Genomic DNA, 16,773 nt, shown 5'->3' with positions numbered 1-16,773 from the left:
CCTCCTCTCCTATTTGCATGGTCTCTCACAACTGGCTGAGTGAATATAGATGTCACACCTGTGACAGTTACACGTTCTGAAGAAAGGTAACTGCCAGGAGTTTCCACTAACCTCACCGTAAAAACATCCTTTTTTAAAAACCAAACAAAATGCTTTACTTCATCCAAATAATGCCATAGCAACACGTGGCAGGGTACAGCTAGTACAACATAAAAACAAAGTCAGGATAAAATCAAGCAGCAATGCAGAAATTAATACCTATTTAAAATACAAATTTAAAACAGCAAAGTTAAAATTAATTTGATAGTTAATTCCAGTGCTTTGAATTGGGCAAGGACCTGGACTGGCAGCCAGTGAAGCTGGAAAAGGATTAGCGTGATGTGGTGTTGTTGGCCAGTCCCTGTTAGTAAATGTGCTGCCCTGTTTTGTACCAGCTGAAGTTTCCAGACCATTTTCAAGGCAGACCCATATATAACGCATTGTAGTAACCCAGATGAGAGCTATCTCTGTCCAGATAAGGGTGCAGTTGGTATATCAGCCTAAGCTGATAAAAGGTGCTCTTTGCCATTGAGTTCACCTGTGCCTCAAGTGACAGTTCAGGATCCAAGAGCACCCCCAAACTACAAACCAAATCCTTTAGAGGGAGTGCAGTCCCATTAAAAATGAGTTGCATCCAACCGTAAATGCCAGCCTTTCCTTTTGGAAAAATCAGGTAACATATTTGTACCCCTCTTCACTCCTGCAAATATCTTTACAGCATAACAAGGTGGCTAAATTCTGAAGTGGTGGAGAGTACTGGTAATTGCTCTGGTAATTTTGTTTTTATAATATTCCCCATGGAAAAGAACTTCTTGCCATTAAAAGCTAGATCAGCTGTAGTCTGCAATGCTTCCTGCTTCGTAAGTTTTCTATGTTCAAGGAGTTATACCCTGAAAGACAGAAACAAACTTCAACATGATCTTGATAGGCTCAAGCACTGGGCTGAAAACAACAGAATGAAATTTAATAGGGATAAATGCCAAGTTCTCCACCTAGGAAAAAGAAACCAAATGCACAGTTACAAGATGGAGGATACTTGGCTCAGCAATACTACAAGCAAGAAGGATCTTGGAAGTGTTGTAGATCTCAAGCTGAATATGAGCCAACAGTGTGATGTGACTGCAAAAAAAAGCAAATGCTATTTTGGGATGCATTAATAGAAGTATAGCTTCCAAATCATGCAAAGTACTGGTTCTCCTCTATTCGGCACTAGTTAGGCCTCATCATGAGTATTGTGTCCAGTTCTGGGCACCACACTTCAAGTAGGACACAGATAAGCTGGAGCATTTTCAGAGGAGGGCAACGAGGATGATCAGGGGTCTGGAAACAAAGCCCTATGATGAGAGACTGAAAGAACTGGGCATGTTTAGCCTGGAGAAGAAAAGATTGAGGGGACACATGATAGCTCTCTTCAAGTACTTGAAAGGTTGTCACACAGAGAAGGGCTGGATCTCTTCTTGGTCATCTCAGAGTGCAAGTCATGGACTAATGGGCTCAAGTTACATGAAGCCACATTCTGGTTGGTCATCAGGAAAAACTTCCTGACTGTTAGAGCAGTATCACAATGGAACCAATTACCTAGGGAAGTAGTGGGCTCTCCCACACTAGAGGCATTCAAGAGGCAGCTGGACAACCTTCTGTCAGGAATGTTTTGAGGTGGCTTCCTGCATTGAGCAGGGGGCTGGACTCGATGGCCTTATAGGCCCCTTCCAACTCTACTATTCTATGATTCTATGATTTTTACATATAGGAGAATTTCAAACTGTGACACTTCTCCTACCTGTAGTCAGAAGTTGTATAGTCGATTCTACCATCACAAGTCTGTACTAACTCATCCTCCCACTGCTAGCCCCCATCCAGGCCACTATAATGCAGTGATACTAGACTTAATGAGGATGTTTAATGGTAGAATATGAAAACATCCATCTGCTTTAGACTAAGGAATTAGAATACAGTTAATAACCAGAGACCATATTAACAAAGTGAATTATTTTTGTGATCTCGCAGAGATAAATTGACCCTTGCTTTTTATCATGATTAAGCTATAGTTATAGCAAAAGGACAATGATAAAATATGAATAGTAGAAGAAATTGTCTTGATTCACAATAGTTCCATTGACTTTTAATTTACTTTACAGTTAATTATAGCAACAATAATTACTAAAATGTGTGCTAGATGAGTGCCTAGTGGGTGATTGTTGCTATAGAACAAGCATTAGCTAATAAAATTATAGTTTCTCTTTATTTTGTTAGGGATTTAACCAGTCTCTTAGAAACAGTCTTTAGAAACCTGTAATTTAAGTATTCTAGGGAGTCATTCTATATTACTTCCCTAAATACTAATTATGTTCTCTCTTTCCTCCCCACTGCCAGTATCACTTCAATCCTTCCCAGTCCGTACTTGTTATAGAAGGAGAAGACATTGAGAATATAAATCAAGCTCTCCAAAAGGTCTCTTATATCAACTCAAGGCAATTTCCAACCTCAGGCATTCGCCGTCTTAAAGTCTCGTCCAAAGTCCAGTAAGTTAAATTCATTAAGCTTGATTAAATCAGAAGTATATAAGTAAATTTCATAATTCTGGATATGTAACAATGGCATGTGAATAACATTTATCAATAAATTTGGAACTTTAATGGATTTGCCAACAGGTTAAGAATTACTTTTATTTTTAGAATGAAATAATTTGAACAGTAGAGTCATTCTCTAATTCCGGCTTGTCCATTGACTTCAGATAGAGTTCTGGATGTGTGTGAAATGGCCTTCTGATGCATTCATTATAAAATGGATGATTAGGTTCTTGATGCACATTTAACAAGATAGTTATATCAAACCCATTAAGTATCAATTTGAGTACCTAATGTAAAATGCATAACAATTAGAAGCCATCTAATCAGGTTTAACCATTGACTGTTTGTGATATGTTATTGAAGCGTTTAAATGGTATGTGTGCATTGACCTTTCTAAAGATCATGCCTGCCAATGATATGCTTTGCTACCCATAAGCAATTTGAGAAATTGTGCTCCTAATATTCACATGGGACTGAGTAGTTCCATAGCTGGGCAGCGGGTAGCCCTGAAAAGAATACATTGACTGACTGAAATATTTTTCTTTGGACTGTGTTTCTTGCAAAGGAAGATTGTACACTAAAGCCTCTTCCATGAAGTTAATGAATAATATATTTTTCAGATGTTTTGGTGAAGATATCTGCATTAGTATCCCAGATATAGATGCCTATGTAATGGTGTTTCAGGCCAAGGAGCCCAAGATTACAATAAGTGGAATGGATCATTTTGCAAGACCGGCTACCGAATTTGAACATGAAAGAGGTGTGATTCTTTTACCAGATATCAGAATTGTCAGCACAGTCACTAAACTGGAACATCCTCCTGACTTGAAGGAAACTATGGATAGAGGTTTGTGGTTTCTGTTTTACTTGTATGATTTCTATGACAGTGGAGACTACTAGATAGCAGTGAAAAGAATGGCACCCTGCTGAGAAGAATGCCTCTCACATACTTAGTGTTAAAGAACAGATCCAGCTAAAATTGCTCCAGATGTGGTTGGAGTTACATAGACTTCTATAGTACAAAAAACTCTAGAGTGACCTTAGGTACACTGTAAGGTCATATGTTCTGTTTTGTGTCTGTGGCTAGAAGTCATTTCGATGCCTTGTATCCTTAATTAATGGTTTCCACCAGTACAATGTACTACAAATTGGAGAAAAGAAAGTATAACTTATTACACAAGAATAGCCGCTACTTCTTGTGCTTTACAGCTATTCCATGCAAGGAGCAAATGCACTGGCAAAGCTGCCTTATCAGCATATCTAGTGGCGGGGGGGGGGGGGGAGTTAAAACAGCTACCTTTCTTAAGACAGCTCTGCACCCTCCCACCCACCCCCGGGGCCTCCTTTCTTGAGCAACAACAGGTGCATGACAGGGTAGGATTAGCTTGTCACTTCTTACAAGTCCCTTTGGAATTGGCCAAGTGAATGTTGCTGGGCAACTTGGGTTTCTTATTGTCAGATTGATTGTTTTAATTAAAGAGATCACCATTGGCAGACTCGATATAGAGAGCAGGGAGGGGAAAGATAATGATAAGTACCCTGACACATCAGAATGGTTAAGGGAGATTTACCTGGACCAACCTCTCAGAGTTTACTATCTCAAGGAGATACAGAGGAAAGGACTAAATCCTGGCACCCTAATGCGGGTGTAGGCACTTTTGTCCCCTGTGTTCTACAAGTGTGAAAGCAAGGAAAACCCCGTAGGGGAGTAAAAAAATAGCCAAAGGCAGGGGTGGAATCAAGTAATCTTCTACAATAATATTATTAGTAAAAAGTTTTATTAAAGTGCCAGGTGCCTACGTGTTTCGAATGCGATTGCATTCTTCCTCAGGGCTTTATAAAGTTATAAAGCAGCTTCTGCAGACAACTGCACTAACGTTATAAAGCCCTGAGGAAGAATGCAATCGCGTTCGAAACGCTTAGGCACCTGGCACTTTAATAAAACTTTTACTAATAATATTATTGTAGAAGATTACTTGGTTCCACCCCTGCCTTTGGCTATTTTTTACTCCCCTGTGTTCTACGGTCTGTGTCTGTTAGGTGGCCTGAAAATTTATATATGGGGAAATTCGTGTCCGTAGCACTGTGCAGTGCAAAAGGTCCTGTGATCCTTTTTTTTTGGGGGGGGGGACTCTTTTGTTGCTGTAGATGCCATTTTCTCCTTAAATATATTTGCGGGGAAGGAGGCTGCACCAGAGGGCAGAAGGGCCTGTATGTGACTTTTGGGCCACATGTTGCCCACACCTGCCTTAATGTCTATTGGCTAAGGACTCGTGATACTTAAAGGTATTTCTTTGCACACACAAGAACACCAACCAGTTAAGATCTATCCAATTCTTATAACCAGGGTGGGGTTCCCTATTTGAAATGAGTGGTAGGAATGTGTGCCTGACCTTTACCTTAATGGCTAGTAGAATCCATACTGAAAGGGTGGAGTGGATTTAAATAATCATGTGCTGATTAGGCTTTGTATAAATACAGTTGTGTTCCATAATATAACCTGTACCTAGTGCCTATATCTTTTTTCTCGGGGTATGGAAGCAATATTAGTAGGTAATTACACAAACTCAGCCTGCAATTGTATGCATATATAAATACATTGGAGCTTACTTCCAAGTAAACAGGCATAGGATTGCACTACATCTCTGTATTCTTTTCTCAGTATTTAGCTTTCTTGAATATAATGTAGTGATAAGCAATACGCCTGTTGCATATAAATCATGACAAACCAGTCTCATTTTAAAATCTATTTTCCATATCTTCTGGTTTATGCAGAGTAGTGAATGCAAAGATCATAATACTTAAATTCATACAGATTAAATTGTGCACACAGTCATTTTTTGCATTTACAATCTATAGTGTGACAATTCCAGTAATCAAATAAAGACTTACACCTATTGAAGAACGACTGTCTCTGAATTATTAGCGTCCCACTGTAAGCAAGTCACTGACCTAGAGGATAAGCAATGCTATATATTTTTAAGCAGGATTTAATTTTTAAGTATGTATAAAGAGATGCAGATAATTTTAGGAGGTTGGTGATGGAGATGAATGAGTACTGCTGATAAACTAGAAAGTTCAATAAGAAAGACAATAAAGTTCAGCAAAAAATAATGGAACTTGTTCATTTTTTCCACTCAACCCTCCCACCTATTTTTTCCTTCTTTCACACTGATAGAAATGATTTCATCTTTCATTTCTGATCATTCCTGATCTTTCAGGAATCATCTTTGACTATTTCTTTTCTTCCTTCACCCCTGCTAGACCACTGTTTATGGTGTTCTCACTCAATTTCCCCATCCACCCTACCTCTCTCTCTCTCTCTCTCTCTCTCTCTCACACACACACACACACACACACACACACACACACCACTTCCCTTATATCGTTACCTATGAATTGTTCATGTGTATTACAAAATACTGGACTTCTAAAGTGACAATACAATATTATTGGGTTAAACTGGATCACAGCTTTCTTAAATGGCACATCTGCAAGAGTAATCTCATCTAGAGATGGGTGAGAAATTTGTTCTGTCTGAATTCTTATGCAAATTTACTAGATCTGCACCTGCCAAACCAATTAGTGAACTGAAACAGAGTTGCACACCAAAAGTTGCACCTTTCCAACCTGGGAAAAGAGCATGAGAACATCCATATACTATGGAAAAATGCAAAAAAGAAAAGTGCACTTAGCAAACATAGCAAAAATAGCATACAGATATGAATAAGAAAAGAGTAAATAGCTTGCAAAAATTGCACACAAAAATGTGCAGGAAAAGATATGTGCAAAAATGCATATAATAGAAGAAGAGCATATGAAATGCATTCAAATATTCATGTGGACTTTTAAAAATACAATTGATGTTAATATTGATGTGGAATCAGGCCAATTCCACATAAAGGGTAAGGTGGATCCATAAGGTAACTCAGTCCCAAGTTGTTTAGGACTTTGCCTGTTACCAACAGAACCTAAAACAGAACCTTGGCATGCAGCTTATTAGTAGCCAGGACAGGGTGTTTTTTTCAGCAGGGGTATATCATGCTGTTGAAAGGAGGTTCCTCAAGGCTGCATTCTGTACCAGCTGCAACTTCTGAATCAAGCCCAAGGGTAGCCCCATATAGAGTGCATTGCAATAATCCAATTTTAAGGTTACCAATACTTCAGCTGGTGTACCAGCTGAAACTGGTAAATGTCCCTCCTAGCCACTAAGGCTACTTGAACATCTAGTGACAAAGATCAATCTAAGAGCATCCCCAAGCTACACACCTGTTCTTTCAGGGAGAGTGCAACTCCATCCAGTAAAGGCAACTGATCCATTTCCCAGACTTCTGACCCAGCTACCCACAGTGCTTCCATCCTGCCAGGATACACACTTTCATCCTGCCCAACACTGTGTCCAAGCACTGCTTCAGAGTCTCGCAGCCAATCCTTGTTCACATGTTATGGAGAAATAGAGCTGGGTGTCATTCCCATACTGATGGCACCTCACTCCAAATCCCCAGATGATCACTCCAGTGGCATCATATAGATGTTAAAATCATTGGAGACAAAATAGTGTGGCATCCCATAGAACAAGTGTTGGGGGGGGCAGAGTGTGCTTCCCCAACACCACTCTCTGAGACTGATCCCATAAGTAGGAGTGGAGCCAGTGCAACATAGTGCTCCAATATCCATCCCATGGAGCTGGTCCAGGAGGATATCATGTTTGATGTTATCAAAAGCCACAGAAAGATTGAATATGAAGAGCAAGGTTGCTCTTCCTGTGTCCCTTTCTTAATAAAGGTAGTCCAACAGGGTGATTAAGGCCAATTTGGTCCCAAAACAAGGCCTGAACCCTGTCTGGAATGGGTCTAGATGATTGGTTTCATCCCTGAATGCGTCCATTTATTTCACCACAACCCTTCCAATCATGTTTCCTAGAAATGGAGTGTTCACAACTGAGTGATAACTGTCACAAATCCTTGTGTCCAAGGAGGGCTTCTTCAAGAGCAACTTTTTAACTTGTTAGCAACTTGTTGATCGCCTTCTTTTGGTGTTACAAACAAAATATGGAACTCCACAATAGTTGTATGCTTGCATATACCCTGCTGTTATTAATTATAACTGGAAAGTGGAATGCTGCAATATATGTTGAAAACTATTCCTTGACATTGAATGATGATACTTTTTCCATATCATATTTCAGTTAGAGCTATTTTTCTATATGAACTAGTTTTTTTGACAGTTAAAAAATGTGAGAAGTTCATTTCCAGGCATCTATAATTATATATTTTAATGGTTTATTTATTTATTATTTATTATATTTATTTGTATTCTGCCTTTTCCCCAATACTGGCACTCAAGGTTGCTTTACTGGGGAGCCCCAGACAATGAAACAGGTCAGGAGTCGGTTGGAGCAAAAGTGGGATAAGACTCGTCATTAAGGTGACTGAACACATGTAAGAGCGTACAGTCGTGCCTACTGCATGGTGATGAAAGTAGCAAAGAGGGCTTATTTTGCCACCTCCATCACATTCTCAGGCTGTTGTTCAGCTGAGCTTTTCTGAGTGGTCCAGGGGTTACTTACATCTAACCCACCCAATCCAATACTGGAACTCTTAAAGGCTTGCTGTGATGAGTTTGCAAGATGCCTCAAGGATAAAATCATTCATCTTGAAGCTGATTTGAACACCGCTATTGATTCAGTGTCTGTTGAGGTGTCCAGTGCATTGTTTTATCCTGTTTTGTGGCATCAATTTCAGTTCTTGGAATCTGAAGATGTGGACAAGATGCTTGCATTTGTTCAACCCATCACATGCTCTCTCGACCTTTGCCAGTCATGGCTTATTCGAGCTAGCCATAGGGGGCTGACCGGGTGGATCAAGAGAGTGGTGAATATATAGTTACATTATGGGGTAGTCTCTACTTCCTTGAAAAAGGCAGTGATGTGGCCACTTGTGGGGGAAAAATCCCCTTGATCCAGAGAACTATGCTAACTATCGTCCAGTTGCAAACACCCCATTTTTTAGTAAGATGCTTGAGAGAGTGGTGGCATCTCAACTGTGGGTACTCTTCAATGAAACTGATTTTCTGGATCCATTCAGGTTTTGGGATGGAATTGGCCTTAGTCGCACTGATAGATGACCTTCTTTGGGAGAGAGGCAGGGGAAGTATGACCCTATTAATTCTTCTTGATCTCTGAAAGGCCTCTGATACCTTTGACCACAGCATCCTCTTGGACCACCTTCATGAGATGGAAGTTGGAGGCACTGTTTTACAGTCATTCAACTCCTACCTGCAGGGTTGATTCCAGTAAATAGCATTTGGTTACTGTACTTCAACTTCATGGAAGCTGAACTGTGAAGTACAGGGCACCATCTTGTTCCCAATGTTATTTAAAATCGATATGAAGCCATTGGGAGTGGTCATCAGGAGATTTGGGGCATGGTGTAACCAATATGTTGATGACACCCAGCTCTATTTCTCTGTGACATCTGAATCGAGAGAGGTCATGCACTTTCTGAACCAGTGCTTGGATACAGTCATGGCCTGGATGAGGGCCAATAAACTGAAATTGGATCCTGATAAACAGAGACCTTGAGGGTTGGTGGTTCCCAGGTCTGAGAACTAGGGTGTTCGCAAGTGCTGTGCCAAAATTTTTGACCATTCCATTTTTGGCATTTCTGGTGGGGGAGATGAAAACTCAGGCCAAAGAGGCTGGGAGAGGTGAGAATTTCAGATAATTTTCTCCTTGGGGAGGGGGACAGGGTTTCTACATATATATTTAAATGTAGCCAGTTGTTGAGGGGTCTTCTTTCTTTTTATTTATTTTTAAAACACCCCTGGAATTTTCAGGAGCCCAGGAGTTCTTCCTAAATGCTTCTTGGAGAGGGTGGGGTCACATGGTCTCCAATAGGCATTCACTAAGAACTGCTGGGCTTCACCAAATGCCAAGGGAAGGGGAGTGTTATTTTTTTTGGGGAGGGGAAATAAGAAGAAGGTCCCTCAGCAATCGGCTACACTTAAAAAAGATATGTGGAAACTTTCCCCCCCTCCTCAGGGAGAAAATTATCTGAATTCCCCCCTCCCTGTGAAAGAGGCAGAAAAAACAATTCATCTTTCACAGGGAGAGAGAAAGTTCCTGAAAATAGGGGGCAGGATTTGGCCCAGCACTAGTGTTCTCCTGTTCTGGAAGGGGTTGCACTCCCTCTGAAGGAGCAGGTCCATAGTTTGGGGATGCTCCTGGATCCATCTTTGTCACTGGAGACCCAGGTGACCTCAGTGGCCTGGAGCACCCATTATTAACTTTGGTTGATACACCAGCTACTCCCATTCCTGGATAGCCTAACCACAGTCATACATGCACTGGTAACCTCACAATTAGACGACTGTAATTCGCTATATGTGGTGCTACCCATTTGCATGTTTCAGAAACTGCAGCTAGCTATGTTCATACAAAATCTGTGTAAAGAGCCGTGCCCCATACAAGGTTATGTTGTTATCCTGTAAAGCCCTAAACAACTTCAGACCAGCATACCTAGTTGACCACCTTCCCTTATATACAACAGACAACAGTTACAATCATCAGAGGAGGTCTTGCTGACCATTCTGAAATGAATGCAATGTCACCATGAAGAACCTCGAGGGCAGGCCTTCTCTGTAGCAGCACCCACCCTCTGGAAAATCCTCCTTCATGCAGTTTGGGCGGCAGAAATTGTACCATCCTTTGAACCCCTCTTGAAAACATACCTTTTCACACAGGCTTTCCCTGGACTGCAACTTATCTGATTTTATATTGTATTCTTAAACTTTTAATGTTTTAAATTTATTGGATACTTATTGTATTTCATGGTTTTAATTGTGCACTGCCCAGAGAGCCTCAGCTATTGGGCAGTATAAAAATGTACTAAAGAAAGAAAATTAAAACATACACAATTGAAACATATAAATAAAAATATACAAAAATTAAAAATATAATTAAACCATCTATATTAAAACATTTAAAAGATTAAAAGGCAAATGACAAATTAGTGCAAGCAAGACTCATTCTTCAATCTAAAACTGATCAAAGATTACTTCTCAGGGAGCATGCAAACAGTTAGAGCAATTAGGACATGGTGATGGTTTGTCTACACTTCTTATCTCTAGGACCAGTTTTGTTTATGCTAGTACCCTTGGAGCCAATTTAAACATTACAGCTTCCACACTGAGATGGCTGAGAAGCTTTTCCCTATGGTTGCACTGCATGCACATAAACAATCCTCAGCATCGAATCTCATGCAGCTTCTGTACTTCAGCACCATTGCTGCCAGGAATGTTCAGGCCTTGCTTGCAGACGCTGCATGCAATTCGAACAACAGAGATCACAGAGAGATTTTAAATGTTTACCCAGAGCGTAAGAACTACCTAGGGTGACCATATTTTGGAAACCAAAAAGGAGGACAATGTGGCCACCCTCAAGGAGGCGTGGCCACCCCAACATGCCCACCCCCAAGGTGGGGCCAATTTGACATGTCTGGCCCCCAAGAGGGCATGCCCTTGGTCACATGTCTAATCATCATCCATTATCGTTACCACCATCATTATCATCACCATCATCTATTATCATTACCACCATCCATTACCACCATCACCATCCATTATCATTATCACCATGATCCATTATCATCATCAGTATATCACTCTCATCATCCATTATCGTTATCACCCTGACCATTATCACCATCATCCATTATCATCATCATTATATCACCATCATCCATTATCATTATCACCATCAACAACATCATTATCACACCCACCAAGCAGCCAACTTACACAGTTGCTGCTGGACATAAACAAAGGGCTATGCTGCAGGCCTGGGCAGGCCCCCAAACTGAGCTGCCCATGCCTGACAACTGAGGATGGGGCAGCAGAGGATGGCCCAGGCCCAGCCGCCTGGCCTGGACAACAAAATTCGAGCTGCTTCGCAGCTGAGGATTGGGTGAAGGATGGCCATGCTGCTGGTCCATGCCCAGCTGTAAAATCAAAGCCGCCTGCAGCTGTGGTTGGGGTGGAGGAAGGGCCAGCCACCCAGGCTGGGCAGTGAAAATGGAGCCACCCAAGCCACGCAGCTGAGGAGGTGGAGGATGGCTGCACTGCTGGCCCAGGCCCCAGCTGCCCAGGCTGGACAACTGAGCCACTCGCGGCCCATGGCGGAAGATGGCCATGCTGCTGGCCACCTACCTTCCTGTTGGTGCTGCTGGTGCTGGTTGTCATCCTCCATGCCGCCCGCTGCTGCTGCTCCCGCCGCACTAGCTGCTGCTTCTGTGCAGAGATTGGCGCTGGGGGTTGCAGGGCTAGAAGACACATTCCTGGAAGTCCAGGAATGCATCTTCCAGCCCTTTCCCCCGGTGAACTGGGAGCCATTCCCGGTTGCCCCAGAGACCTCCGTTTTTACAGAGTTCTCTGGGGTTTCCTGGTGCACCTGATCACCCTAAAACTACTATGCTGATGGGTTTTTTCAGTAATCTTATGTGAAGCTGTAACATTTTGATCAGCCCTTAGAAACAGTAGAAGTTCCTACAAAAGAAATTCCCTTTTTAAAAATGTATCCCATGAGAGAGAGAGGGAGTTAAAGTCAATTTTCCATCTTCTTGATGCCAAGTGGACCAGAGAATTAAGTACAAAATTTGCAAGCTTTTTCTTCTGTGACAAGATAGTTGTTATTCTCCATAATGAAGAAGAGAGAATTTGCATTTCAGGTTTTACAAGTGTTGCCATTAATGGTTATGTAGTTCCACAAACAGATGGTACAGGATCTCCTCTAATTCTTTAAGCCAGAATGCAAATGCAAGATGTACTATCATACAGAAAAGCCTAATTTGACTGTCTGCAGTTTCTTAACACATTTTATCTTAAGATTCTGACCATGCAGGCTTCATGAATTGAACATCAAGTCAGCTTTTCCCCCTCCATTTCCCTCCACCTGTTTTTTTTTTTTTATGTCTTGCTTGAGAAAGAGATCTGGAGATTTCAAAAGGTTGCACATTTTGGGGACCTTGAGTTGGCTTAATAAAGATATTGCCCTATATGGAGTTTGGAATTTATCATACACAGAGAGCTTGCTCAAGTTCACAATTCCTTGCTTATGTGTACCAACGTACTGCATTTTGCATTGTTCAGTTGGTGTAGATACACATTGACAACTGAACAGCAAAATTATCAATATGTAATTAGGTTTGTAAGATTAATTTTCAATTTTGTATATCCGAGATACTTGCATATATTGTGCCATAGAGTATCTTACAATTGTCTTAGCATTTTATGTCGCAGTCAGTAGAGTGTCACTTACTTTAGTTTTATTACTGTAGGATACATTTCAAATATACTAAGGCCTTAGCTAGACCTAAGGTTTATCCCAGGATCGTCCCGGGGTCATCCCTGTTCATGTAAATGACACACAGGGGATCCCGGGAGCAGGCAAGGATGACCCCGGGACGATCCCGGGATAAACCTTAGGTCTAGCTAAGGCCTAAGTCATTCAAGAATTATCTTATAGAAAAGTGGTAGCTTAGCTGCACAATGCACAGTATCATCATAGCTTCCTTTTAAAATGAGGTTCTTTTGAGTCTCTTTCTTTTCCTGTCCTTAGTTCATAAGCCAGTTATGTTAGAAGAAATGCACCACAACTTGGATTTTTGTGACATTTTGGTTATTGGGGCAGAACTGGACCCCAGGCAAGAGTGTTTGGAATTAGATCGAAAAGAACTTCAAGGAAAACACTTAGATGCTACAAACTCCACAGCAGGCTATTCAATATATGGTATGGTTCATTTTTATCATCTTCTTTCATTTCAATATGTTCATAAGTTTAAAATTAAATGGCTAGGCTGTGCTTCAGGAGGTGTATCCTGATGCTTAAGGGGGAAACGTAAAATTCTTTAAGCATGTTGCACATGAGAGAGCCCCAAATCCATTGAATGAGTATTTGTTTTCTGAAGGTTGTGCTGGATAGAGAAGAATCTTCCTTCCCTTTAATATGAATCTGTGGTTATTGCTGATTTCCAAAAGTAAATATTCAGATTCTTTATGTTTTTCCTTAGACCAGACCTGTATTTTTTAAAAAATCCAAAGTAATAATCTTGTGGGTGGGTCATTTTCCTATGAACAGATGCAACCCTAAAGATGAATGCCATTTTTGTCAACCAGAGGCATTGCTTCTGCTCTCCACATGTTGAATGATATATTCTTTCCTGCACTAGAAAATAGTTGGCATCATATTCGCTGGTTCAAAACATTAACATGTAGAATGTAGGTTGATTACGATCTCATTGTGCAATTTGGGAAACCCAGGTGCTTCTTGTGAAACTATCATTATTGGACCAGTGTGTTGAAAATGTTTTTTTCTAGAACAATGTGTCCATTTATGTGGTGATGATGTGTGCGTTTATTTCCATTATAGTTCCCAAACATATAGGGTTGCTCTTATTTACTGTCATCTGAGCCACAAGATTTTAATGTCGTATTTTGAAATTCATCTTCTTAAATCTGTGTTATGCGCCACAAGCGCATGACAATTTCTCTTTTGTGGCTATGGTGTTTCCCCCGTGCATTTACCTTTATTTATTGACACTGTGTTACTGCTTCAGGTGTGGACACAATGAGAAACTATGAACAGGTCTTGCGACAGGTTCACTATCGTAATTGGCACACATCTTCCATTTTTGATAGAAAATTTAGAATCAAATGTTCAGAGCTCAATGGGCGCTACACCAGCAATGAATTCAATGTAGAGGTAAGTCGTGTTAAAACCATATTGATAATTCTTTCTACATCAGAAAAGGAATTCCTATGTTCTCCTTATCTACTAGACAGTTGGTGTTTGCATCTCTTTATGTATACTAAATTTCCACTTAAGTTAGTAGGTTATTCCTTCCTTCCTTCCTTCCTTCCTTCCTTCCTTCCTTCCTTCCTTCCTTCCTTCCTTTCATATTTAGAACCCTCACCTTCAATGCATTCCCTGGGTCCAGTTCTGATGCAACACTGCCTAATAGCCTGTCACACCCTCGCACCTTTCTCCTCCCCCAGCTTAGGAGACTTGAGATCTGTTGGATGAGCCCTTCTCCGCATCCCACCAACACAATACATTCACTATGATGGGACAAGGGAGAGGGCTTTCTCTGTTTTGGCACCCCGACTGTGGAATGCCCTCCCCTTGGAGGCCCGACTGGCACCAACGCTGATTTTATTCCGGCACCAAGTGAAAACATGGCTTTTTAACAAAGCTTTTAATGGTTGAATTCACTAAGTTGGCACATTGTTTTAACTGTTTTAATAGTTTTACTGCTTTTAAATTATATATTGTTTTAACTTGGTTTATGGTTTAATTTGTTTTTAGCTGTGTACTTTTACTGTTTTATACTGTAAGCTTTAATCTGTATGCTGCCCTGAGATCTTACTGATATAGGGTGGGATATAAATGTTTTAAATAAATAAATAAATAAATAATAAATATATTCCCCAATAACATAACTATGGTTCAACATTGCACAAAAGGTTTGCATTGGTATTTATGAATGCAATCCATAGTTACTACTAATTAAACATAGTTTGCTTTTAAACTACAAGGTGAAAACAGCCTGGATTTTTTTTTGCTCGATGTGTTTATTAAAATAAGAAAAGAAAAAGGATTTACTTTAGAAAGTTTTGCTTTTGTTGACCTGATGATTAGCACACTCTGGTGCTTGATTCTCGTATGTGCCAAGTACATAACTCTATGCAGTAGACACTTTGCAGATTGTGTCTTAAGCTAATGAGGTGGAGCCTGGCTGCTGCTTCTGCAATAACTATATGAAATGTTGCAGATGGCTCTAAAGTCATGAGCCATCAAGCCTTCTGTCCCTTTTATTCTTACATACAATCCTGTTTTAAACACCTTGCTCAACTCCAGCACCAGTTACAAGGTTATTTTCCCCTTATAGATTAAATTTATTGTCAACGGAAATGAGTCTTCATTGCAGTATGAATGGCAAGTGGTTTCCACTGCATAATCAGACATAACATGTTAAACACCCCAATCTTGTGGTTTCTATAAGCTATGAATCTGACCATTTTTAATGACCTTCCATGCCAATTTAGCCTTTGTTGTGTTTAAATCCAATGCATAGACTAGCTATTGTGCTGTCAATTCAAATTGTTGAATTGTAATGTAGTTAAAGACACACCATGGCATAATGTTTGTGAGCACTTCTGGTGTGTGGGGGGGAGGATTATGAAATTTGAAGAAAAAAACACATTTCCCCATCCTCCCCACCCAATTGGAATTAAAACAAATGGGAATTAGTCAGTGGGAATTAACGGAAATGTGTACTACTCTGTTATTGTTTAAAGCTGAAGAGATGAAACTTGGCAACATGATAGCTCTTAGGTAGGGCTTTAGCCATGCCAATTTTGAAGTAGATCCATTCATCTGTTGATTTTTCGGAATTTTTAAAGTTCAAGGTGTGTGGTTTTTAAAATAAATAAATAAATAAAAGCTCACTGGAGCCATACCCTTCATACTCATGTTGTCAACTCTCCTCTTTGGGGTCTTGCACCTTGTGCAGTTTCAGCCCTTGGCATGAAGAGCAACTTGCGTTTTTAGCTAAGACATGCTGGGTGAGCAGGGCACCTTCCTGTTGCAGATTTCATGGGCAGTCAGGCACCTGGAGCTCAGCAGAGGTGAGGTATCCACAAATCTAAATGTAGAAAAGGAGAGGTCAGACAAAGCAGCCCACAGGACAAAACAGAATGGGCCAGAGGTCTTTTTCTCAGAGTTCCACATCATGAGCGGTGAAGGGTCCTTCTTAGAAAAAAACTCTCATGACCAAAATATGGTCACCCTAATGGGAGAGAAATTTATTTGATTCACATTTTAATGTAAACTCATGCACTTCTCTATTCCTGAACCAATTATAAACAAAATCCTCACCCATTTGCACTGGCCAAATTCAACAAGCACAGTTATCCCCAGCATGTTGTATCTACCTGCTATCCTGGAACCTATAAAAGGAAAGAAAGAAAGAAAGAAAGAAAGAAAGAAAGAAAGAAAGAAAGGTGGCAACCCTAATTCATTACTATAAACATGATTGAATATACAAGGATTCAAACCCAGTTTTTTAAGAGCTAAAGCAATAAAAACCCTGGACATGGATGAATCTCT

The 16,773-nt window shown here is 40.5% G+C and overlaps 1 protein-coding gene across 1 annotated transcript in view; it reads left to right on the top strand.

Annotated features, from left to right (window-relative positions):
• CLSTN2 (calsyntenin 2) overlaps positions 1 to 16,773 on the top strand; it is a 491,073-nt gene that overhangs the window by 467,745 nt on the left and 6,555 nt on the right. Inside the window, exons 11-14 of the mRNA XM_063132243.1 lie at positions 2,413 to 2,561; positions 3,230 to 3,456; positions 13,225 to 13,395; positions 14,222 to 14,367. Of these exons, the coding sequence (XP_062988313.1) occupies positions 2,413 to 2,561; positions 3,230 to 3,456; positions 13,225 to 13,395; positions 14,222 to 14,367 (693 nt within the window). The remainder of the gene's footprint in view (positions 1 to 2,412; positions 2,562 to 3,229; positions 3,457 to 13,224; positions 13,396 to 14,221; positions 14,368 to 16,773) is intronic.

This window comes from Elgaria multicarinata, chromosome 8, assembly GCF_023053635.1.
Source record: "Elgaria multicarinata webbii isolate HBS135686 ecotype San Diego chromosome 8, rElgMul1.1.pri, whole genome shotgun sequence".
Taxonomy (NCBI): Eukaryota; Metazoa; Chordata; class Lepidosauria; order Squamata; family Anguidae; genus Elgaria; species Elgaria multicarinata.
The sequence above is the reverse complement of the archived record's forward strand: the minus strand, read 5'-3'. Positions and strand labels throughout refer to the sequence as shown.